At 35.9% G+C, this 25,569-nt stretch overlaps 6 protein-coding genes across 8 annotated transcripts; 4 read left to right on the top strand and 2 right to left on the bottom strand.

The window, feature by feature from the left end:
• The first annotated feature begins 1,384 nt into the window (after positions 1-1,384).
• Positions 1,385-2,511, top strand: LOC114364642 (COX assembly mitochondrial protein 2 homolog). Of its 2 annotated transcripts, none has more exons than XM_028320868.1 (2): positions 1,385-1,570; positions 1,759-2,299. In XM_028320868.1, the coding sequence occupies exons 1-2, from the start codon at positions 1,490-1,492 to the stop codon at positions 1,930-1,932; spliced, it is 255 nt and encodes an 84-aa protein (XP_028176669.1). In that variant the 5' UTR covers positions 1,385-1,489; the 3' UTR covers positions 1,933-2,299. The 2 variants fall into 2 exon arrangements, with proteins under 2 accessions (XP_028176669.1, XP_028176668.1); XM_028320867.1 differs by having other exon boundaries at positions 1,404-1,570; positions 1,759-2,511.
• A 267-nt stretch (positions 2,512-2,778) lies between these two features.
• Positions 2,779-4,591, top strand: LOC114364606 (aminomethyltransferase, mitochondrial). Its single transcript, XM_028320819.1, has one exon. The coding sequence runs from the start codon at positions 2,931-2,933 to the stop codon at positions 4,188-4,190; it is 1,260 nt and encodes a 419-aa protein (XP_028176620.1). The 5' UTR covers positions 2,779-2,930; the 3' UTR covers positions 4,191-4,591.
• On the bottom strand, positions 4,350-15,706 carry asl (chromosome segregation ATPase asterless). Its single transcript, XM_028320818.1, has 19 exons — positions 15,396-15,706; positions 15,190-15,298; positions 14,813-15,016; positions 14,611-14,687; positions 14,324-14,468; positions 13,841-13,998; positions 13,643-13,692; positions 13,491-13,557; positions 13,161-13,379; positions 11,497-11,632; positions 10,109-10,214; positions 9,766-9,988; positions 9,405-9,584; positions 8,409-8,673; positions 8,218-8,328; positions 7,799-8,001; positions 6,750-7,325; positions 5,725-5,901; positions 4,350-5,021 (listed from the first exon to the last, which is right to left on the bottom strand). The coding sequence occupies exons 1-19, from the start codon at positions 15,513-15,515 to the stop codon at positions 4,932-4,934; spliced, it is 3,216 nt and encodes a 1,071-aa protein (XP_028176619.1). The 5' UTR covers positions 15,516-15,706; the 3' UTR covers positions 4,350-4,931.
• Positions 15,707-17,159: 1,453 nt separating this feature from the next.
• Positions 17,160-18,536, top strand: LOC114364611 (pseudouridine-5'-phosphatase). The gene is made up of 4 exons (XM_028320828.1): positions 17,160-17,334; positions 17,421-17,639; positions 17,724-17,959; positions 18,176-18,536. The coding sequence occupies exons 1-4, from the start codon at positions 17,271-17,273 to the stop codon at positions 18,353-18,355; spliced, it is 699 nt and encodes a 232-aa protein (XP_028176629.1). The 5' UTR covers positions 17,160-17,270; the 3' UTR covers positions 18,356-18,536.
• Positions 18,537-19,446: 910 nt separating this feature from the next.
• On the top strand, positions 19,447-21,283 carry LOC114364640 (probable pseudouridine-5'-phosphatase). The gene is made up of 4 exons (XM_028320865.1): positions 19,447-19,626; positions 19,724-19,942; positions 20,044-20,276; positions 20,764-21,283. Exons 1-4 carry the CDS (start codon positions 19,572-19,574, stop codon positions 20,941-20,943), a joined length of 687 nt encoding a protein of 228 aa, XP_028176666.1. The 5' UTR covers positions 19,447-19,571; the 3' UTR covers positions 20,944-21,283.
• LOC114364639 (pseudouridine-5'-phosphatase-like) lies at positions 21,161-25,340 on the bottom strand. 2 transcript variants are annotated; one of them, XR_003656863.1, is made up of 6 exons: positions 25,197-25,336; positions 24,870-25,088; positions 24,428-24,660; positions 23,832-24,098; positions 21,925-21,926; positions 21,161-21,808 (listed from the first exon to the last, which is right to left on the bottom strand). XR_003656863.1 is itself a non-coding variant. In XM_028320864.1 (4 exons), the coding sequence occupies exons 1-4, from the start codon at positions 25,249-25,251 to the stop codon at positions 23,919-23,921; spliced, it is 687 nt and encodes a 228-aa protein (XP_028176665.1). In that variant the 5' UTR covers positions 25,252-25,340; the 3' UTR covers positions 23,839-23,918. The 2 variants fall into 2 exon arrangements, 1 of the variants encoding a protein (XP_028176665.1); XM_028320864.1 differs by lacking the exons at positions 21,161-21,808; positions 21,925-21,926 and having other exon boundaries at positions 23,839-24,098; positions 25,197-25,340.
• Between the last annotated feature and the right edge of the window lie 229 nt (positions 25,341-25,569).

A 25,569-nucleotide genomic window follows, 5' to 3' on the forward strand; every position in this document is an offset into this window, starting at 1 on the left:
AAGATAAGTTATTNCAATAAAATTTCCAATTTTACAGTCCTTCTAGAGCAGATGCCGCAAAAACTATACAAGATATAGAAAAACTTGACAGTCTCACCTGTAGCAAATTGAATAAGCTTTTTTTGGTTCATAGTAGTCATGTCACTAGGACGCATAGTTACCGAGGATTAAGCGAAAAACCAAAAAGTGGTACTTTTAAACCCCTCTCTCCCCGCCGGCTCAAGGGCTAAGGGCGGGGACTTTTGCTATGTTCACCACCTAACTAGGCTAAATAAAGTCCCGAGGTCAGAAATTGTGTTCCACGGATTTCTCTCTACACCGTCGTTAAGGCATTCATTGACTGGACTACTAGGCTCATGACAATCTTGAACAAAACGCATGGTCCTGCGAAACCTACGCCAGGCCATCGACAAGCGCATCGAAAACAAGATCGCCAGTGCTAGGCGGTTTGCTTTGAGAGTAACAGACTAGGTGTATCAATGACAATCTTGAAAAAACGCATGGTCCTGCGAGACCTGCTCTAGGATATCGACAAGCGCATCGAGAACACTAGATCGCCAGCGCTAGACGGTTTGCGGTGAGTGTAGACTAGTACTCCGGTGATGTACACGGTGTCGCTGTGGTCGCTACTTATGACAATCTTGAACAAAACGCATGGTCCTGCCTGCGAGACCTGCACCAGGCCGTCGACAAGCGCATCGAGAACAAGATCGCCAGCGCAAGGCGGTTTGCGGTGAGTGTAGTAACAAACCTAGGCCTATGACCATCTTGAACAGAAGTAACAGAACACATGGTCCTGCGAGTCATTTACATGGTCCTGCGACACCTGCGCCTGGCCATCGACAAGCGCATCGAGAACAAGATCGCCAGCGCTAGGCGGTTTGCGGTGAGTGTAGTAACAAACCTAGGCCTATGACCATCTTGAACAGAAGTAACAGAACACAAGGTCCTGCGAGTCATTTACATGGTCCTGCGAAACCTGCGCCTGGCCATCGACAAGCGCATCGAGAACAAGATCGCCAGGTGATTCCTAAACGTAACACCCGACTGATGCGCAGAAAAAGATAACTGTCATTCAGTTGTGTCATGTCAAGTGTGAGCAGGCGGCTGCGAGGTTATCTAGGAGAGCGTGTTGAGTTTGGTGGAACGTTAAATTGTAAGAAAAGTGATTGTCGACCATCCAAGATATTATCTCCTTGCCCGTTAATCCACGCCTATGGAGATTCCACCCCTAGAGTTCCTTCTGATAGAGACCCAGTGCCTTTAAATACAAAATATATCGCTAGAAATGTGAGGAGCTGGCGCTCATCTTATCTTGACACTGGCTAAATGCAGGCCGCACCAATGCCTTAAAAAAAAAGTAGTTACTCGTTAATTTGACAGCTTTGACATTTGTGACTGACAGATAATTTCTGATAGGCTGTTAATTTGCACGCATTTATTTATTTGTAATTTTTATTGTATTAGCTCAATAAATAACGACTAAGTTATGCACACAGACCTAGCACCGCATTTACACACAGAAGAATGCAATGTTCTAATTAAAATTCTTCAAGATTGTCATGCAGAGGTTTGTAAGAAGTTGCATAACATTATCGTGTTCTTATCACGTTTGTTTTATAAAAAAGGCTCTTTAATGAATTAATGTACAAATATCTTTTAGTTTCGCTGATTTTTTCGTGAAATCTTAATGTAGTAGCTTTTATAACCTCAAAATGTTAATTACAAAGTTACTTAAATGTTTTCATAAAATTTCAGCATCCCTTCAGAAAGTTCATGGGCTACTGCAACGACTATGACCGGCATATGAGAAAGTGCTTGAAAGGAGAACGACTTCAGCGCCAGAAAGAGAACGCCGAGGCCTCGCGGCGACGACACGCAGAAATTCGCGCGCGAATACTAGCACAGGAGCAGGCCAAACAGGCGCAATAGATAACAGAAGTAATAGAACAAATAATGGATTTCCAAATACTTGATTCTATACCAGATTTGTCTACAACCAAATCTTTTACCGACCGATACTTCAGTAAGAGATACATCAAAAATTATGGTGGAATACAGAACAATGATTTGATGTTAATGTTTCATTCTAACAGAATCATGCTACTAAGCTTGGCACCAAGCCACTTCTTTTTCAAGAGTAGTAAGAAATACAGGATTAACTTTAGTATAGGCGCAGTGGATAGACTTCAAAACTCTGTGAAAGGCAAAGGCAAGAAAGGAGGACAGTATTTGGAAAAGAATTCAACAATTTGTGAAGTATTTGACGATGAAACATCTTTCAAAGTACCATCTTGTGTTAAAGGCACATTGATTGAAATAAATGAAAGTTTAGTTGAGCAGCCCGAGTTGCTGAGAGAAATGCCCGACTCTGATGGATTCATCGCCATTATCTTGTCCAGTATTAAGGTTTCGGAATCCACAAAGAATGAATTACTGACACATGAAGATTATATGTCATTAATAAGAAATAAAGATAGTTGTTAATTATTAAATATTTTGTATAGCTAACTTGTTTTCATTTATTTATTATATTTATTTATTACTTTTGTGAGCAGTGTTCTCTTTAGTCTTTAAGATGTTTTTATTGTTTGTTGTTACCTAACTATTTAATTACGTAATAAGGTATAAACCTGTGTAATTAAAATAAAATAAAATAAATAAATACATAACTATTAACTTCTAATAAATAATAGAAGCCTATAATGTTTTGTGCAAAGTACAGTCAACTTCTATTATTGAAACTTAATATGAGAAAAATATTTCTCAAAAGAAGACTGTTTATTATATTTTGTTTTCTTTAATGTTTGTACACTAATTATCATTAGGCTATCGCCGTTATCGCTACTATTTTCGCCTGACCCTCTGACCCGTCTTATGACAGACTGATAACTCCTAGGAGACCCAAACAAAGTTGTTCAGTTGCTGTTATGTTACATCACGTAACACATCAATCAGTGAAAATGACTACAAAAAACCTGAATCGCGTTATATTTTCTTCTTTCATACAGTCAAAACGGATTAACTTGTTACGTTCATACAGTGATAGCGGTAAACCAGCGATAAAAACACCCTTGTACGATTTGCATAATAAATATGGCGGAAAGTTAGTAGATTTCGCCGGTTTCATGTTACCCGTCCAGTATTCGGATATGAGTGTATCTGCTTCGCACTTGTATACTCGGAAAAGTGCCTCGATATTTGACGTCTCTCACATGCTGCAGACAAACGTTCGAGGTAAGGATTGCATCGAATGGTTCGAATCGATTACGCCTGTAGACCTAAAAGGTATGGCACCTGGCACGAGTTCTCTCACCGTATTTTTAAACCCCAACGGTGGAATAATAGACGATTTGATAGTCACAAAAGTAAATGACGAAACACTTTACATTGTTTCTAACGCGGGAAGGTTGGAAGTTGATAAAAATCACATGAAACAAACATCGGAAGTGTTCAGTCGAAAGGGCAAAGATGTCAATGTTGAATTTTGGGATGTCGGTGAAAGAGCACTTATAGCTGTTCAAGGTCCCAAAGCGGCAGCAGCTGTGCAAACTCTTACGAAATTTTCGCTAAACAATCTTACTTTTATGACCTCTACTGTTGGTTCAGTAGCAGGAGTAGAGTGCCGGGTCACTCGGTGTGGATACACCGGAGAAGACGGGGTGGAAATATCTATACCAGCAGATAAAGCTGAAGTTGTGACAGAGTCGTTGCTGAAATGCAACGACGTCAAACTAGCTGGTTTGGGTGCGCGAGACTCGCTTCGCCTCGAGGCGGGGTTGTGCCTGTACGGTAACGACATTGATGAAGCAGTGACTCCTGTGGAGGCCAGCTTGACCTGGCTAATTGCCAAGAGAAGGAGGACCGAGGCCAACTTCCCTGGAGCGGACATCATACTTCAACAAATAAAGGAAGGCGTAAACAAAAGGAGGATTGGTATTAGAATGGAATCTGGTGCTCCTGCAAGAAAAGATGCGTTACTCAAAAATCCAAAAACCTCTGAGGTGATAGGCAAAGTGACGAGTGGCTGCCCGAGCCCTTCTCTTGGTGGCAACGTTGCCATGGGTTATGTCGTAGAAACACTCAAGAAAAACGGTACAGAATTGTTAGTAAACGTAAGAGGAAAGGACAACGCCTGTGTAGTTGCAAAAATGCCATTTGTGCCGTCGAAATACTATATTAAGAAATAAAAAACTATTTTAATATTTAAAATAATAGTTTTATTTATATTTGTTTCACAAACATAATAACCGACACAATCGTCTACTTAATTACATCAATAAGCTAATGAAATAAATGTTTAAATTGATAAGAAACGAAACAGTTAACAATTTATTGTTTGTTTGAGCAATAACGTATTATTTCTAAATAATGTACAGTGACGTCATCGCGTAGACAAGGATACTAATGGAATCAAAAGGAATGTAAAATTATAAGACACTTCAGACATTAGTCTTTTGCACTTCTTTGCTAATAATACTGTATCTAAATTCATAAACTATTTACACCATGTACTAAATTATCACAGATATATTCAAGGTTTGATCTATGGAATGATCACTAGGAAATATGTTTTACAATCAGTCAAAACCATACAGGCTCAAGTATGAAACCACATTAAAATTATTGAACTGGGTTTAAATTCAGTAAATGGGACAATAGCGATTCATTAAAAGTTATATACAGTCTTTATCTTTAATAAAAGGGGCAGCGTACATTTGAGCAGATTTCCTGTTATCGCGAGAAATGCACCGATAATAAAATTCTGGACACGATATTCGAGATGAAATTAATGCTAATGTAAGTACATAGTAAATTACTATTGGGTAATTTGCTTTAGCCGCAAAAGAGCAGAAGGTCCCTACAATATAAACTTATTGTCCAAGGGTATAGGGACGGAGATCGATTGGTACTGTTTTTATGGCAAATGGTCACTGATTCACATCTGGAGCGTCCGTCGTGAAACGCGATTGCGCGAGACGAGCGAAGTCTTCGTTCAACTTTTTCAGCTTTTCGGAATACTGAAATTAAAAAAATGATTTTCTTTTTATCATTTATTGTACAAACTAAAATCCTATCTAATCATCAACCATTCATTAGTAAACTAACTGTGCTGGGAAAAAAATTGGGATTAATAATTTTTTGAAACTTACCATCACCTGCATCACTTTTTAGTGAATATAAGAAAACGGAAAAGCTAGCAATATAATTTAAAAACGCAAGCAGAAAAGTTTCGCAACACAAATAATTGAACTAAAAGTTGTTAAACAGCTAGAACCAGCTCGAGTTTAAACTGTCAGGTATGGCAGCCGTGACGTCACATCGACGTTCGCTTGATGGGGCGAATGCGGGGAGGTGTGCAGTTAGCTCAATAGGGTTGTACATCAGTGTTATCCCCCACCAAGTTTAATTTTGCAGTTGGTTTATATGGGAGAACATGCCTAACAACAGGAAAGTTAATTTTGTTTTTAAATTGAACATGTTTTTGTTTATGAAATGGAAGGGTGAATGAACCGGATAGCACAGTCGACAGTACAAATTATAAGGCTGAGTTGCACCAACATACTTTAACAGAAACTATAACAAAATCCGGCCTTTTTATATGGAGTTTGGCAGATTTTTGACGTTTGTTAAAGTCAAAGTAAGATGGTGCAACTCAGCCTTATTATATCGTTGAAAAATAGCACCTATTACAACTAAATAAAGTTTACGTCATATACTCACGTCGCACGGCTGGTACTGCTGCGCCTGCGCCGGCTTGCCCTTGCTGCGCTCTTCCTGGATGCGGCAGTTGACGTGGTAGTTGATCTGAGTCTGCAGCTTTACGAAAATCTTCCTGTACTCGTCCTGTATCCTGTTCATTTCGTTGCTTACGTGTGCGTCCTTTTTCGCCATGTAATCCTGAGAAAAAAAAATTAAAGATTTTTTTAAGACATGAGAAACAATCAGCTTCCATAGACAAAAGGCAAAATATCGATTAGTGACTATTCTTTTCGGGTGCTGAAAATTAACGAGTTAATATGATGGGAAGATTTAAGAGCGTTTACGTCTAGCGTGGCATGTCAAGTTTAGGTAATTTCGATGCTAGTTTTATTCACACTAAAATTATTATGACTGTGTGCGTGTTCTCACGCTCTATAGTCAAACCAAAATACTTTGATCCACCATAGTAAAAGTGTGCCAGTCTGTCAAGTGACAGCTCAAGGAAACTATAAAATCTTCAAATCTTCCAACATCGACTCCATAATTATAAATAATGGTATACATTAGTCCTAATCAATAATAAATACGTAAATTCTTTATCAAATAGTAAATTATCAAAGTTTTTTTACTATTTTGAGAATATTTTATACAGCCTATGTTCAGCACAAAAAAAANAAAAATTTCAGCTTGTAAACTGACGCTAAAGTGCAAATTTACAAAACCTGTGTGGACTTATCTTGATAGAATTCTTAAATGCTAAACTAATCGCAATATTTTCTCAATTAACTATTTAGACGACGAAATTGCCTAACTATTTATGCCTATAACATATTTGTAGTATTACTGGTTAATGATTGTAACGAGTTGAAAAAGTACTGTTTTTGCGCCAAACGGCGTAAACGCTCTTAAAGTAGCATAGCGCAAATTGGCGCCCTAAAACTTCCAGAATATAGCACAGTAAGAGTAATTTGATAGTGCCAGTGATTACAAATCAAAATCTAAGCCCATAAATGCAAACATTTGTCACAAATAACCTTATAACTTACCTTATAAGTAAAAACAGTTTTCTTAACATTCTTATATTTATCTTGCAGAGTAATATGTTCAGCTTGCATCTTTTCATATTTTCGCTCGAGCTGAGCGTTTTTCGACTGCAACTCGGCTAATTTCGTCTTCACTGCTTGGCATTCTTTAGCGCACGAAGAGTTACGTTGCTTCCACTCTTCCCGTTCATGTTTCAACACGTCTTCGAGGGATCCAAGGCGGGATATTCTCTCTTTGTACCTCTCAGCTTTCAAGCGCCACTCGACGACATTGTCGTTCGCTTTTTGACACTCAGCTTGCAACTCATTGTGTTCCTTTATAAGCACGGATATTTCGTTCTCTTTCGCCTCCAATATTTGCGTCACTTTTCCTCTTTCGGAAAGTATAAACTCTTTGAGTGTTTCAACTTCTTGCGCTTTTCTTTCTAGAAGTTCCTTTAGCTTGGTGATGGCCCCGAGATGATCGTTCTCCATTTCTTTTATCCGCCGAGCGCAGTTCATTTCCATTGTTTTCATTTCTAAGGTAAACTTCTCGGCTATTTGATCTCTTATTGCTTTTTCCTTCATCATCAGAGCAGTCTGTAAAGGCCAAAAAATGAAATTAAAATAAGCCATATTCATAACTGATTTAAAAGAAATAGGTTATCTATTTAACACTCATAATCATCATAACCTACAGCTAACCTGAAGATCAGCTCAAATTAAAATGTTGCGTAGTTCAAATGTATAGCAGATAAACATGTAGCGTAGTACAAATGTGTAGCGTAATATAATGTGTGCAGTAGTGTAAATATGTAGCGTAATGCAAATGTGTAGCGTAATGCAAATGTATTAGCGTGGTACAAATGTACAGTGTGGTGAAAAAGTGTAGCGTAGTGGTAACGTGTGGTGTAGATTCTACACTGTAGAGTAAATAGTTGCGTAGTGTATACGTGTAGCGTATTGTATATCTGTAGCGTAATATAATGTGTAGTTTAAATATGTAGCGTAGAGTAAATAGTTGCACAGTCTATACATGTAGTGTAGTGTACATTTGTAGCGTACTGACTGACCTTAGCAGCGATGTCGTCATCGCCGTCCGGGGTCCTATCCTCCTCAGCCGGCCCCAGCTGCTGCGGAGCCTGCAGCTCATGAGTACTAGTGCCCACGCTACGTTGCTCGCGAAGTTTGCGGAACCGCTCCATTATGTACTGCTGGAAGAACTCCGCCTTGCCTTTTAGCTCTTGCATTAGCTCTTCGTTGCTCTCTTGGGATGCTGTTGAATTGTTGTATAAAGTTATGTAGTGTATTTGTATCAGGCAGGGAAATATTAAATCAGATCTAAATCACATATATTTTGTGGGATATTCTAGAACAGGGGGCGAATCAGTTTTAAGGCACAGATAGAAGCTTCGATATTTAAATGATGAAACATAAGACAGGCATTGCGTCAGCTGCTGAGACTTTGGATGTTACTTGTATGTATGCTTACCCAATTTAACACTGCATTTGCTGAGCTGGTCATCCAAGTATCGAATACGCTTTATGTGTTTTTCGCATTGTGTGCACGGCTCCATGTCTTTCCTCATCGCATGTTTTTCATCTGATGGTAAATTTCAATTAAAATAATAGCAAAAAAAAATGTAAATAACCATAAATTAACTGTCACAAAAGTACATTTACCTTCTAAATACTTGTTCAGTTTGTCCGTGAATTCTTTTTGCTTGTCAGTAAAGTCTTTCTGCAGTTCAGATATCCTCTTATTAGCTCTTTCCAAGTCTTCTCTAGTGCTTGTGAGGTCAGAAGATAATTTCTCAACTTGCTGTTTCTCTTTCTCTATCCGCTCGACATATTCTCTCTCTTGATTCTTGAATGACTCTTTCTCCTTTTGTATTTTAGTTTGTATGTCTTTTAATTCTCTAGTTGCCGCTTCTCGTGAACTGCATGCCTGAAAGATAATACGCATTTTTGTGATAATGTATTTCTATACAATATTATAATTGACCTATCGTACAGCCAATCTTTTCTTTGCCACTATGTGTCAGTCTTGGGGAGGCCTAAGTTCAGTATGTCCTGTGGCTAAGTAAGCCCCAAAACTGTTTCCCTGCATGTTCCTAGGCCAGACAAATAAAAATTCCCCTAGGTTCAAAACACTTAATTTTGTGGACCTTCGAGCCGGATAGCTCATTGCATACTTTTACACCCATTAAAAATATTTATTTATTTATTTATTAGGTACACCAAAGATAGGCACAACAATACACAATATGTTAAAAAATACGCAAAATATTAAGCTAATTGCACTATCACTTACAGCTTGCAAGAAATATAAGTTGCTGCTTAGTTAGCGTAAATGAAGGGTACAGGGGTAAAACAAGGAATGTCCCTAAAATTCAAAAGTATATTTTTGATGGCAATATTTTCGATTTCCCGCGTATTTTTATTTGAAATTATACAAAAAGCGTAAAAACAAGTAATAGTCATATGTATTCATATTAGTAGTTTATAATTTTAAGTGACACATAAGAATATTTTAAACTTTAAAAAAATTAAATGTTCATTACGTAACTTTTTGTTTTTGTGACATTTCTTGTTTTGCCCCAATATTAAATTAAAACTGTAAATAAATACCCTTGTAGCACATTTTCAGCACACCACATAACAGTGTAAGACCTTTACCTGTAAGTAGAGTGTCTTGAGCTCGATGTTTTCCTTGAGCGTGTCTTTGAGCTGGGCGCTGTATCGCTCTAGTTCTCGCAGCAGATCCGCATTCGCTTCCTGTACTATGGACGCGCGGCTGCCTTTCTCTGACTTTAATTTGTCGTATTCCATTTCTAACTCTGTGTACTTTAGGTCCAACTGTAAGTAGAGAAATAAAAGGAGTTAGGATAGGATTAGCAACAATAAGAGTGAAGGAATTTACTGATTTGTTTTCTCGATTCATTCATACCATCTCTATTCACTAAGTCAAAACTTCCATTTCGTGATTAGACTAAAACATAATGAGGGTTCATTTTTCGTTGTGGTAAATGTGACTTACGTTCTTATGTTCACTCCTCACTTCATCCAGCTCCATTTGAAGTCTTTCATTCTGTTGCTTATAGCTCTCCAGTAGCTCGCTGTCAGAGCTACTCCCGAGTAGTTCGAGCTTATTTTGTAGAACCGCCAGTTTGGAGTTGAGTTGCATCTCTATGCCTTTTTGTTCTTCTATTTTGCTACGTAATTCCGATTCTTGTTTGCGATGCTGCTCGAGCTTTTTGTCCCTAAAATAGCATAATTAGAATTAACCTTTTGACGGTCTAGCAAGTTATAACTTAATTTTTGGATCTTAAGACAAGGGTGTAAGGTTAAAAATATGGCGTGAAGTGTTTTCTATGCCTTACCGCTTAGACAGTTCTTCTTGCAACGTGGACATCTTTTGCATTTGTTGTTTGTACCGATTCAGCACCTCTTTGAGCGTCGTCAATTTGCCGGGCGAAGGTGGTTCACCTGATAATTTAAAAATAAAACGTAAAGTACAAATATTCCGAGGTCAGCACACGTGCGAATCGTTTATGAGAGCGAAGCGACTACGCAGCATACATTTGGCTCGCTCTTAGCTACGCCAATGAAGTTAAAAGTCTCTAGTACTAACACCAAACATATTATTCCTCAATATTTTTAATAGGATTTGAATAAATGTGGTAACTGACTGAACATTTGCTTAGCGCTAGCCTTTAGCTACTGAGGTGGATTTAATTTCACGTAAACACTGACGTGGGGGCCTGAGAGGCCCGTACATATGTGTGCTTATATTTAAAAATATATAATCTTTTTAGGGTTTTATGTTTAATAAGTATTAATAGTGGTTATATTTAAATACAATAAAACGATTTTTATGTAAATTATTTGTTAATAAGTACGTATTATTTCAATATTTAGAAAACATGTAGCATTTTTGGCAAAAATTTCATGAAATCATGATTCACAAAGTTATCATGAAAAATATTCATAAATTCAACAAATCAACTTAGAATCTTAATTTTCAATAGTCTTTTTAGCTAATGATATATCAGTAATCGTAATATGAAATAGAGGGAAAAAAATTACACACATCAAATAGTGCGAATTAAACACAGTCTGGATAAACTTGCTTTGCTCAGTGAAGGAAGCCATACATGTTTTTAAAATGTAGATTTCATTTGAATCTTCAAAATGCATGTATGGCACTTGGTTTCATCGTTTAANGATATTTTGCCTTGTACTTTTATGTATGAATATTAATTTTATATATGTATTTATAAATATTCCGAGCTAAAGAGGTGGCAAAAGCAATGGCAAACAAACCACAATCAATAGTATTCGGTTGTCGCTGAACACTTGGAAACTGAATACATGACTCCGATAGATACGGAAACAAGGCTTTTACATATATTTTTTGCGATTTTCCTAGAACACCAACAAGACTATCGTACACACGCAGTATTCCATTAATGTAATAAATACAACTCCAGTGCCCCACTAATCCCACGTCACCGTCATAAATTACTTGAAGGTGCGTCTCATTTTTAGGTACAGGTTCAATCAGTTCAGGGTGTTGAAATAATTCTAGCTCACGCGGTCTAAATGATGTGCACCGAAGTAACTTTTCATGAAATGCGCGAACCACATCATCTTCGATATAGTTATTATAATTCAGAATGCAGGAAAACGTATTATCTAAAGNGGCCTGAGAGGCCCCCACGTCAGTAGTTAAAGGCTAGTATATGCGTGCGGTCTAGATATTATTTACCTAGATAAGTGGTGTCGGGGAGAGCTTCCTGCAATATCTGGTGGAGGGTAGTGCGCCAGCTCTCGTGGTCCTTTTGTGTCGCCGACAGCTTGTTGCGGCACAGAACCAGTTCATGGGCTGTTACCTCCAACTTGGACTAAAAACAGCAGTAAGTTAGTTATAGCCAATAATAAAGACGTAATAAAACTATTTTTATTTTCATTATTTCTTATCAACATTAAACTGAAAGTCATAAGATAAAATTGTTGTGGCGCTTCTTCATTAATTAATTTCATTTTATTCTAGCAATTTATTATTATTTACGGTAGGTACATGTATGTACTATCTAGCTAAAACTCAGGCATCTCATGAAGTTGTAATCTATATATTTAAAAGAAAGTCGTGTTAGTTACTTCGCTTATAACTCAAGAACGGCTGAACCGATTTAGCTGAAAATTGTCAGGGCGGTAGTTTAGAGCCAGGAGAAGGACATAGAATACTTTTTATCCCGTTCGAAATTAAAAAAAAAAGTCTGCTTATTTATTGCCATTAAGGCGGAACAAAGTTCGCCGGGTCAGCTAGTAGGATCTATTTGCATCAAAACCGTAGTATCTATAGCAAGTAGCACACCCCCACCGCAAAAACAACAGCGCAACGATTTCAATTTATACATTTCTGCGGCAACAAGTGGTGGACTTGGCGACGCCGACGCGGTAAATGCAGAGATAGATATTGAAATAGTTTCACTGTTTCGCGTCGGAGGTGTATTACCAGCGTATCTAATGCACCGTCGATTACACCGGTCAACAAAAAAAAATTTTTTTTTTGCGCATGGATTTTACTTATTATATTCTGATTACATAAGCAAATTTATATAAAAAAGTGCGATTACAAATCGAAAATATTTGCTTTTTAAGAAGTTATAGCGATTTGAATTTTCCATCTTCATAGTAGAATGTCTCTAAAGATGCACGTCACATTCTCATTGGGATATATTTAAAGACAATTATGGGGGCTTATTCGCAAGAACAAGGGACACGCTTTCATCAAAATATAGTGGGATTTGAGAGACGATGTTACCAAGGCCAGTATACTGAAAGCATGATAAGGTTAGATTTTTATGAGAAAAATCTTCTATGGATCATGACAGGAAATAAGAACTTTTCATCCCAACTAATCCCAACTAATATTATAAATGCGAAAGTAACTCTGTCTGTCTGTCTGTTACGCTTTCCCGCTTAATTAGAGAGCTTAGATAGTTTGAGTCCCGGGAAAGAACATAGGATAGTTTTTATCCCGGTTTTTGAAACAGGGACGCGCGCGATAAAGTTTTTCTGTGATAGACAAAATTCCACGCGGGCGAAGCCGCGGGCGTAAAGCTAGTTTTTAATAAATATTTGGACTCTATTTTAAATTTTCTCTTGTGAGAATGAATCTTAAATGGATGTTTGGTATGTTTTAATAATTAGAAAGAAAGAAAGAAAAAAATATATTTAGCAACAAATTAAGTCATCTCTATGTTCATGTTTCATACATTCATTGATATGAATTTTTCTATTTTTTACACATAAAAGCAAATTCAGAACATTTTTTTGTTGTTATTCTTATTTCTAGGTATTAAAGCAATAAAAATAAGCTATGCATAACCCGTGCGCAAAAATGCTGTAGACAGTTGTTATACTTACGCCTAATTCCTTAACTTGTTCCCTAGCAGTGTTCCTCTCGCCAGTGAGCTGCGAGACCTTTTCCTTGAGCCGCGCGGTCTCGCCGCTGACCAGCCGGCTTTGAGCCGCCTCTAATTCGCTGGCTAAACGGTTTATTGTGCCTCCTTTCTCTATCAGTATCTCCTCTTTTTCTCTGTCCCTCTCCATGCAGCGACGGTCGAGAACTTTAATTTCTTTTTCCTATAAAACAAAGGGAATAATAGTTTCAAAATTTTCTTTTGACTTTGAGCGGATATCTTTAGAATAAAGAGTCAAAAAGATTATGTATCTGTTGTTTTAAGGTGTGCTTACTTTCTCTTCTAGTCTGTTCTTGGCTTTTAATAGGTCACTTTGTAATCTCTCCACTTCTTCTCTATGTCTGAAATTAAACAAGAATCATGATAGAAACTTTTCAAGATACCATTCTATTTACTAAACAAACTGTAACAGTCAACAAAATTTACCTATCTTGTTGTTCTCTGAACAATGCATCGGTATCATGGCTGTGGGCAACCTAAAAAACAATAAAACATTTATTTACATTGGAGTACAGTCAATTCCACATTGAGCATAACTTTGTACTAAATAAGTATCTTATGAAATTGAAATATGTAGGTGCAATTTTTCACTAAAAATAGTTATAGTTATGTTGTTCTCATTACCTGAAGAGTATGCAGTCTCTGTTGCACATCCTGCAAACTCATATTAGCAGACCTCAGTTCTAACTTCAGCTGGTCTTTTTCCTGGTCACTTTCCATTAGCTTCTCAGATAGTGCAGTCACCTGCTGCTCTAGCTCTATCAGTTTATGCTTGCTTGAAGCTACAAATAGTTATAAAAAATTATAATTACAGTAATACAGACATCTCAAATGAAGACTGCAACATCATTGTCTGTTTGTGTCAGGTATTATATTCAAGTGATTGTGTCAGGTATTATATTCAAGTGAAGTTCATCTTTGCAAATCAAAATTTAGCTTTCAACATATTCTAAAATAAGTTACGCTAAACACAACTACTATGTAGACTACAGGTGACTGATACAATAGTTTTGTCCAATAGATGAAAGTTATTGATAACTAATATAATAGCTGGACAGAGACTAGGCCTAGATTATTGCAAGCCTTTTAGACAAAACATGGTTTTACCAAGCAAATGATGAGCCTCCTGCAGTGAGAGCTCTGCTTTATCCCTGTCATTGACAGCAGCGGCGAGCCTGGCTCGCAGGCTGTCAACTTCTGTGTCCAACTTCTCCATTTGAGAAGCTAGCTGTTGACATTCTTTGACGCGCATCTGGAGTGTTCAAGTAATAGGTAAATTAGTATTTGTATGATCAAAGAAGTACATTAAAAATTTATCAGTATGTAGAAGCAATAATGAGTAAAGTTAGACAATATTATTATAAATTCTTGGATAAACCAGTTTGTTTTCTTACCTCATACATTACTTTTAGCTGTTCATTATTCATGTATTCCTGCCTAGCATCAAAGTTGTTTACACCATTATATTGACCTGTGGATAAAAATATCCATTACTGTATTGTTTTCAATAGAAATAGTGCAAAATACGATGGTAGTTGGTTAAAACTAAATTAGTGTTACTGATAATGAAATATTAAGAGATTCATCAATTTTCACCTCGAAAGTCTTGTTGGAAAAAATGATTCTGACCATCACCAGCTCCATAGGGACTGAATGGTAGTTTCATTGGTTCCTCCTGGTGCCTTATGTGATGCATATGATTTTTGGGTGTCTCTCGGTATGCCTTAGGAGTTTCCTGCTCCTTCAAGTGGTTTAGAGACTCCACATATGTTGGCGGCAGACCTGTTCTAGTATGTTGATCTGATGCAAACAGAAAATTAAATAAGTGTATTTTAATCTAAGCTTCAAAAGGCAAACATGGTTAACAGTGGTCCTTTCCGAGTCTTACTTTCCTCTTCAATTAGACAATATTCAATACTCTTCTAAATTGCTAAGTATGCTGTAGTTACATTAAACTCATGTGCACCACTTACTGCCGTTAGGTTGTCCTGCATCTAAAGTGAAATTTCCACTGCTGTTCACTGAACTGGCTTCATCATCGTCCAAAAGATCGTCAAACGCATTCGCAAGTTTGTGTTTCAACTGAAAAACATAATTTTATTTGATGTTATTGGTGTTTTCATTATTTGTTTATTTATATTATGTTTTAGGTTAGTTCATTTTTATTTGGCCTGTTTACCTCCTCATTGCGTCTCTTCTGGTCCTCCAATTCTTCTTGCTCTTCAAGTCTGTCTTGAGCACTATTATTTATGTGTATACTTGCAGCCCCTTGGAATAAACTCATTCCTGGACCTTCCATGTTTACCAGTAAACAATTGTACAGCTAAAAATCAATGGTTTTTACTATGCTACATCTAAAACATACATTATTGCAAGATAATCTTTAACTGTCTAACATTTAGGGAATAAAATTCATGTAGTTGTCCTGGAATTAATGATTAACGAAATTCATTTACAAAACCAAATACACGTCCACATCAAACAATCACAAATAATACCATAGACAAGAAGAGAACATAAATAAAAAAAATAAAAATGCAAACAAGACCATAGAGTTTAAATAATTTTAACGCTTCTTTGAGTATTATAGATGACTTTGGAGAATACATTCTACAAAAATTATTAATTTTGTTTGACGGACGATACACCACAAAACATACAAGTCTAATTTTTTAGAAATCAGCAGAAATGTCATCAAATATGGCCAACTGACATAAAAATATTTTTAGTCTGTGAACTAGTGATGCGACAAAACCTCTCGTTAATCGCGAAGTGAAATATTGTAGTATTTGCGTATCATCGCCGGGTGATCGTCAAAATACTAAAAATATGCAACAAAGTCGCAACGAATGTGAACTGATTATGAAATTTTCGAGAACAGGAAACAAACTGTATGCACAGATGTAATAAAAAAACACACTGGATAATAAAACAATCAATGATATCCGTAAAGTTATTAAACTTCAAATAGTTGCAAAAAGTTCTGTTTGACAGTGTTGCTACTAGTGTTAGTTTTCTTAAAAATAAACAATGGAACAATACGTAAGCATAATTGCATAAAAAAGTAAAATAATTTCGTTTAAATCAAACCGACTAAAAATTAAACTGACTCCGAAAAAGTAAACACTAAAAGTAGAAAAATAATTTTACGTTATCTCCAATATTGTTGTACTGAATATTGGAAAACTAAACAAAGTATCGTATATTTTTTATTTAAAATTAATCAGTAATTGGAATAAGTGAATACTTAAAATAATATCGATTAAATTTACAGATTATTGTCTATGACTCACAGGTTACGGCACTGATGTGTCAGAGACAAGTCATAGACAATATGGAGATAACACATGATTTTAAACGTCAAGTCAATTTGACAAGTCTCACAAATTTTCATCGTCCACGTATTTTGCTAAAATAATTTGTTTCAAAGATTGATTTCAAACTTGTATAAACTTGAAAATAAAGTTGGTTTCATGGGCTTGTTAAATAATGTGTATGATATTATGAACACGTAAGTGATTATGGTGTAATTGTGTATGAAAGTGTTTGTTTACATCTCTGCTGGATTCTAAAAAATCAAGGTAGACGAGCTAGTGAATGCTAGAGCTACATTAAAAAAGTTGAAACATAGTGCAACTTTGTAGGAACGATCATAGAGTATAGTACTTAAACAACGATGGTGCAATCTAATCTTGCTTGACGCATTTATTTGTAATATTTTAAATTACATTGAAAACTATGTTAAAGCAACATAACTAAGTCATTCTGGCAAGAGGTAATATAAGGGCAAGAGCTGTTTCTTGCTAAAAAGCGTAAGCATTTTTTTTATTAATGCGAATCTGTTGCTTGGCTGTTTGCCCTTTGTCTTTTCCTGCAAAAGGAATAATAAAAAAACGAATCAGGCTTGAGCTTGACATTTTTTTGACACTGCTTGTCAGTCACTTGTCAACCAGTGTTTTCGCATTGCTGCACTTTGTTGTGATCTCATTTTTTTTATAAAACTACGTTTCTAAAATAATAGTAATTATTTTCAGTGTTTATTTACCAGTTTAAAATGACTGCCTCAAAATTCCATCCAGTAACGCACGTGCTATTTGACATGGATGGTTTAATTCTTAGTATGTTCAAACACAGTTCAATGTTCAAAAAGTTTTTAAAGTAAGTAATTTGTAGTATTAATAAATGTAATTTAATCTTTTTTCAGATACAGAAGACTTGTATACAGTAGCTTTTAAAAATGTATTAACACCTTACGGCAAAGAGTACACATTTACTCTTAAATTGAAATTAATGGGCTCCCAAGCTCACGAGACCGCTAAAATAATCGTCTCCGAGTTGGATTTGCCAATAACTCCTGAACAATTTATGGAAGAAACTAAGAAGCAATTTGAAAAACTATTTCCAGATACACAAGTTCTTCCTGGTAAGGTCTAACACTTATTTTAATCATCTTTTACAATATGATGGTTCAACATGTGTTATGGATAAAATAATGTTTATATTACAGGTGCAAAGCGGCTTATTGAACATTTGAATAGTCACAACATTCCAATTGGATTAGCAACAAGTTCCAGTAAAGAAAGTTACGAGTTAAAAGTAAATAAACATCATCAAGAGCTGTTTTCTTTGTTCCCATATAAAACTATGGGATCCTCTGACCCTGAGGTGAAGAGGGGAAAGCCGTATCCTGATATATTCTTGGTTGCTGCTTCCAGATTTCCTGATAAACCAAAACCTGGACAGGTACATAATTCAAATTTGCCATTGATGAAAAATGTTTTTAGTTAATGTTTAAAGATTATGGACTCAATTAAGATTAGTAGTTTGTTTACTGTTAAATGCCAATTGGTTAGACTTCATTTTTAAGCAATAAGCTGAGATCTATTTTTCCTTCTTTCTATTAATTCTGTAAAAGATTCCAATTCATATTATATTAATTAAAAAATAAATTATTTTCAGTGCCTGGTGTTTGAAGATGCCATAAATGGAGTTAAAGCTGCTCGAGCTGCCGGCATGCAGGTGGTGATGGTGCCAGACCCCAGGATGGACCGGGAGCTCACAAAAGAAGCTACATTGGTCCTGAACAGCTTAGAAGAATTTAAGCCAGAACTATTTGGTTTACCACCATTTGAAGACTAGTACCAACATTGACCATCAATGGATATTAGAGTTGCTATTTATTGAATGTACACATGACAGCATATCAGGCTACCCATTTTTGTTGCAAACTCGCCCCTATTACAACTTCACAAGAACCCACAGTGTTTACGTAGACATGCCGTCGTCTGTACTTTTATTCAGTGTACTTATACTGTGCTTACATATTTGCAAAGATAAAACAGAGCCCCGATTACGGTAACTTTTAACGTTTCCAATCCAGACACGCTTCTCGATTCTGCAATACGATTGGTCGTTCAACAGCGTACGTCAGCTGTTTTGACCAATCGTATCGCAGAATCGATGAAGCGCGTCTGGATTGTAGACGTTAAAAGTTACCGTAATCGGGGCTCAGGTCTAACATGACAAACTTACAAACATACATTTTGTAAAACAATGCCATTGTATGATGTGATATTTTAGTAATAATGAAGTCATTATAAAATTCTATAATATAAAAGCTGAATGTCAATTTTGTTCAATTTTAGTAATGATAAGTTAGCTTGTGTAATAACAAGATGTTATTTATAATAAATATTTTATTAATTACTTGAACTTCTTTTTTCCAATACACACCGTTTTTTATAAACCTTTTATTCTACCTATTTAATCTACATATTAAACATGGAAGTAATTTCTTTTTACTAAATTTTGAAAACTCATTTAATCAGTTTTGTCATTTAAATTATTTATCATGTTCCTATGTATTTTATAAGTAAAACCACAGAATAATAATAAGGTAAAACTCCACGATGTGAACTTATGGTAACTCATTTATGAAGTATGTAATTATTAAAACAAATTAATTAATAATTATTCACAGAAAATTGTATCATGAATGAAGCCTGACTGCCTGAACACGAGAATATCTACTTCACAGCATTGTTATACAGGGTGTCAGTAAAGTATAAATAGAAGTAATGACCTTGTTAAAATACGAATATGTAACTATCTAATTATACGCAAATAGCCTGTTATTGTTAACAACCGTGTATAATTATACACTTATTGATAATGCCTCAAAGATGTAGATAACGGATGGAACTGGCGTAACTTATCAGTCTTATTATTGGTAGCTTTGTGTGAAGTCATTAGGATTCTTGCGGCAATGCCAAAACACTTACAGATCTAGTAACCATATTCAATTTTAAATTATTACAGTTTAATAATAATTCGTACTTAATTAGAATTTATAAAGATGTCTTTTAAGCCAGTGACTCACCTTTTATTTGACATGGATGGTTTAATTCTGAGTAAGTTATGAATTTAATTTATATTTAATTAGGTTTTGTAGTTCTTTAAAAGTAGTACCACTTTATGCGTTTATTATACTTTATTTTTATTTTTTAGACACAGAAGAATTGTATACTATCGGTTTCCAAGAAGTGGCTTCAAGATTTGGAAAAACGTTCACATTTGAATTAAAAAGTAAAATAATGGGGCAGCAAAGTCGAGAGTTTGCTGGCTCTATCATAGATGAACTGGGGCTTCCTATGACTGTCGAGGAGTTTCTAAAGGAAACGAGGATTATATTCGAGAAGTTGTTTCCTATTTGCAAAGTTATGCCTGGTAAGCATTGCCGACAAAATTTCCAATATCTGTTGACCTTGAAATCACTTACGTTTATTTTACTAAAGTAAGTAGTTAAAGGACCAAGAAATTTGTTTTAGGGGTAGAAAGACTAATCCGACACTTGCACGATAGCAATATTCCAATCGGGCTAGCTACTAGCAGCAGTAAAGAAACTTACGATTTGAAGGTGGCCAAGCATCAAGAGTTGTTCGATTTACTCACGTATAAAACGTGGGGTTCCTCGGACCCTCTAGTCAAGAGAGGGAAGCCACACCCTGACATATTCCTCGTAGCCGCAGCGAAATTCCCTGATAATCCACCACCAGAAAAGGTAGTATGTATATTATCTTACAAACTGCACGTGTCGTTATTACCTGAGAATCAAACCCAGAACCTCCGAGTGTCACTATTTATAACAGTAGACCAAGAAAGCTCCCTTGTAGCATACATAACTTAATACGTAAAGGTAGTATTGGTCGCAATACTCGTAATAGACATCTAAAACTTGGGTTCCCTAACGTTTTATTGAAAGCCGTTTCATCGAATAACTATACCATAAAACATACTTAAGTCCATAATCGGACTAACGGCATATGCACCCTGAAGTTTGGTTATATCATTAATTCTTATTGAATAATCAGGTCGATTCATAGCTGCAATTTTTTAACGAAACTGGGATAATGTGGCTAACTTACTACACAAAGTAATATGACTAACTTACCCGGTATATTCCGATTGAATGATTCCAACCCTTAAACGCGCGAACTAAATCGTAATAGTTTAGCCGCCAGTTCTAATGACATCTTAAAACGTTCCAGTGTCTCGTGTTCGAAGACTCCCTTAACGGCGTGAAGGCAGCACGGGCGGCGGGCATGCAGGTGGTTATGGTGCCTGACCCGAGGCTGGACCGCGCCCGCGCATTCGAAGCCACCATCGTCCTGGGCTCCGTGGAGGAATTCCGACCGGAGGACTTTGGGTTGCCGCCTTTTAGCCATTAGCATTTTGCAGCTTACGATTTTTTGGAAGGCAAAAACTTGAAGAAACAAGCAAACTAAGTGGCGCCATCTACCTCTAGCGTTTTAGCTAACTAATGATTACGATAAAATTGTAAATTAACAAAACATCTAAACATATTTTGGCTTTAAGTGCTTGTAGAGAGTTTGTGTGAAATAAATAGTTTCTAAGTAAAATACAAGACATTTTCTTTTGTAGATTTTATTTCCAGAGAGAGCAGGCATCAAATGCCCTTTGACTAGGTAATTAATTAAAGTAAATTAAATACAGTTACTGTACAACTCAAGTATTTGAAGTTCGCAGGTACTCCTTTATCACAATAATCAATGTATGACATAATTATACAAGAACAAAGCATCATAATTATAAAAGCTCACAAATGGAAGCTCTGAAGTAGATACATGTATACTAACCAAAGACATCTAGGTACTGCTAGACAGAATAAATGCTGTACATTGCCCATTTACAGATAAAACAAGTAAATTAGTTTATAAAGTTAGTTATACAAATAATACTCTTGTATGTCGTGATATGTCCGGTTTTGTCCCTCGATAGTTTAATTCCGAACAACTTGTCTAGTGGTAGTCAGAAGTCTTTGGTTTCAACAAAATGTAACAAGTGATTCAATGCACAAACTTTTTGCGACAGGTGCTTTAAAATTACTAAACTAAGTATAAACAAGTTAGTATTTGTTTAATACTGGTTAGGTAAGGATTGTTAACAAGTTCCTACCCCAAAGTTTACAGTTGGATTTGTGACTTCTTTGTGGACAATAATAACATGAATATAAAAACATATAAAAGACTTTCTGTAAGTACTCATGGTAAAATTCATAGAAAATTTAATGTACTATCGGGGACTCGGACGCCTTGACACCTTAAGGGCCTAAATTGTTTTCACACACACGCTCGATTAAGCTACGCCCCCGTTCATTCATGTTTCGGGTCTAAGCAGCGTCGGCGCACCACTGTAGATGTTTGCCCTAGCAAACCAAGCTCTATGTAAAGCGTTTAGGATTGAGTATTGCTTAGCTTACCCGCATCCGTAGCGCTCGTTTGGCAACGTCGCATTTTAGTAAATTTGAAACCCAATAAAGAATCGCTACAAAATATTATATGGGGCTTCGTGTAAAAATTTAACTAGCGATTGCCCGCTCGGATCACAAAATTGCTATCGCACATTCCGAGGTAACTGTGCAATTTCCTGAGAAAAAAGTAGCGTACAAATAAAGTTTAAATTACGTAATACATCAAACACCTATTCCTATCTCACACCTGCCTGCGCTCAAATTTGTTTGTCAGACAGAGACGGAGTGAATCTCTACGTTCGCACATAAGCTTAGCGAGAAATACGCGGTGCGCGTAATACACGACTACGGATTATGCAATAATAACCTCTATTACTTTGATGGTAGGGTCGGAAATCGTGTAATTTAAAAAATACTAGGTGGATCAAGTATTTTAAAAATTGGAATAGGTGCCACTTAGTACTGTAAAATACCTAGTGTGTGGATCTGTTCTAGTAAATACGTCTCATCTCTAGTCTACTTACATCTAGAGGGGATTGCCTGTCAGTCAGTGTTGCCAGAAGGTTACTTTTGTAACCTTTTAGGTTACTTTTGAACTGCAGAGGTTACTTTTAGGTTACACTAATGAAAAGGTTACTTTTAGGTGATTTTTCAGAAATTATAGAATTAACTTTTACAGGTTATTCAGTAAAAAATATTAATAGTGACAATTTAAAAATTATGTCATAAAGTGCATTTATATTTGTTAAAAAAATGAGTTTTAGCGAATGTTTTACGATAATAAAACGCAAATCCATGAAACGTTTTTATACTACTGGTCACTTTTCGAATTTAGATGAATTGTATTCATTTTCCATCTGTCCGATACTTATATTAAATGTACCTATTCACAAACATTTACTAGTGTAAAATAAATAATCATAGCGAGTGGACGTATCGTTTCTTACATCCCTGCCTTCATACAAATTTGAACCATAACTCAATAGACACCATCCATGAACAACCTTCCACAATTCCACAATCATCGCTCCGCACCATGAAGCTACAGATAAAAATGGAGGCCACACTCCGAATACCTACTTGAAGCACAAACTAAGTATCACTATCTCGCTCTCTGTGGGCAGACTCGCTCTTTCTAAATAAACAAAAAATATAAAATTGCTCAAATGCAATGAAACCAATGTAAAATCTTTATTTCTTGTCATAGGTATCATTAANTATAAGAATTAATAATTATTTTGAGAGGCCATGATTCAGTAATCGCGCGGAGGTCAATAAAAAGGCAATCAAATAGTCCAATTACTAGCACGGGTCAACACAAAACAAAATTAATCGGTTAGGGATCACAAAACTTCACAAAAAACAAAGGAGAGAATATGTCGACAGTTCGCCAAAGCAAAAAGCAGACAGACCTCGTATAAAAATACAATATTAAAAAAATACATATTATCTATTTGTTTGTAACCAAATTCTATTATTAAAATTCTAAAGCTGATTTGCACCATCTTACTTTAACTTTGACAAACGTCAAAAATCTGTTAAACTCCATACAAAAAGCACCGGTTACCGTTATAGTTACGGTCAAAGTTAGGTGGTGCAACTCAGCCTAAAACTAAGAAAGATTGAAGAAAAAGAAACATTTCGTTTTAAACCTTAACCGTATGACAATAAAGTGCACAATGGTATTTCGTATTGCAACCTAAGCCCTGATTGTCTCTTATTGGTCGTAGTAAAAATATAGTAAAATGCGTAACCAATTAGAGACGGGGTGAGCACGTGACCGGAGCGATGGGCTTACGCTAAAATTTCTACAAAGTGGTCAGGCGGAAGAGTCCTCGATAGTACATTATGCAAAAAAATTACTGTGTACTAAGTACAAATATAATTATTGCACTAAAAACATTATCTCCATATTAAAAATAAATTATTACCTTAAGAACTGTAAGAAGGTAGACCAAACAGCTCTGGCTGGAATTCTTCTAAAGACTTGAGGACCAATGTGGCATCCTTCAGCTGTTCAGGGTCCACCCGAGGGTCTGGGACTACGACCACTTGCATATTTGCTGCCTTTGCTGCCTTGATACCGTTGACTGCATCCTCAAACACCAAGCACTGAAGTGATCATAATAAACTGTTATAGACTTCAGAGAAAAATTAAAAATGATCAAAAACTGTCTGAGATATTGATATTTTGTATGTGACACGGATGACGCATACAAAATTACAGGAGTAATACCCATGTTTATGAATGACTAAATGATTATGATGATGATTATGAGAAATCTACAATCCAATAAATGAAGAATGTACAAAAAACACAATCACTGCCTTACATACATGTAATATTTTGGATTTTTCTGTATGCCTACTAGCAAGATCTAAAGTAAGCAGTAAGTAGTTGAAAAATCTAAACTAAATTCAAATATGTGACACTACATTACCTTTTCAGGTACTGGTTTTTCAGGGAATTTAGAAGCACAGACTTGGAAAATTATGGGGTCTGGCTTTCCTTTGGTAACTTCTGGGTCTGATTGCCCCATGGTAAGATGGTGGAACAAGCCAAGTATTTCTTTATGGTTTTGCATCTTTAATTCCACACTTTCTTTGCCTGAACTAGTGGCTAATGCGATGGGTACACCATGTTTGTGGAGGTGTTTCACCAACTTTTCAGCTCCTGCAAGAAAAATAAGGTTTATGTTTAAAGAGATAAAATGTTGAATGTAATTATCAAGAAGGTACAGAAGAAAATTTGCCAAAAAATATTTCATTATTTCGGAAAGAATGGAGATCGCATCGTTTGAAATATTAATTGAATAGGTACTTTACAAAAATAAGATATTGTATTTTTATTGGTAAATAAAATGAGGCAAGAGTCTAGCATACCTGGCATAAGCTGTACATTAGGAAATAGTACCTCATTGATCTTGCTACATTCATTCATGAATTCTTCTTTAGTTATAGGTAGGTTCAAAGTCTTAGTGATTTTTTCTGCGCACTCATGGCCTTGAAATCCCAATAGGGTTGACTTCAGTTCCCACGTGAATTCTTTACCATACTTAGCACAAACTCTCGTGAAAGATTCAGTGTATAATATTTCAGAATCTGAAACAGGAAGTAGTAGACTATGTTACTTTAATTAATTTAAAATTACGCAATCCAAACAAATACGCGTGCGTAGCTTTCGTGCTTACATTTTGAATTAAAACTTACCTAGAAGTAGACCGTCTAGATCAAATAACACGTGAGTTACCTTTTGAAATTGCATATTGCCGGATTTATTATGTTAAAAAGCGTAATTAAAATGATTTCTTGAAAATTATACTGTAATTTCTTCACCTGTATCGCTGTTCACAACAGCTGATTGAATTTGTCAATGTCATTGTCAAAAATGACATAAACTTGCAACTTTGGTCCGAAAAAAATTTACGTAAGCGGGTTAGCGGTCCGCTACGTTGATTAAAAAACAGAAAATTTTTAAACCGTTTTGTCCCTGTAAAGACTAGGTATTTTTCAATTTTTATAGTATTTAATAAAATGAAACTTTCAGTCTATAATCACTAAAAGATAGTTCTGCGTGCAAAGG

Source organism: Ostrinia furnacalis, unplaced genomic scaffold, assembly GCF_004193835.3.
Source record: "Ostrinia furnacalis isolate ACB-3 unplaced genomic scaffold, ASM419383v2 OfSCF7454, whole genome shotgun sequence".
NCBI classification, from domain to species: Eukaryota; Metazoa; Arthropoda; class Insecta; order Lepidoptera; family Crambidae; genus Ostrinia; species Ostrinia furnacalis.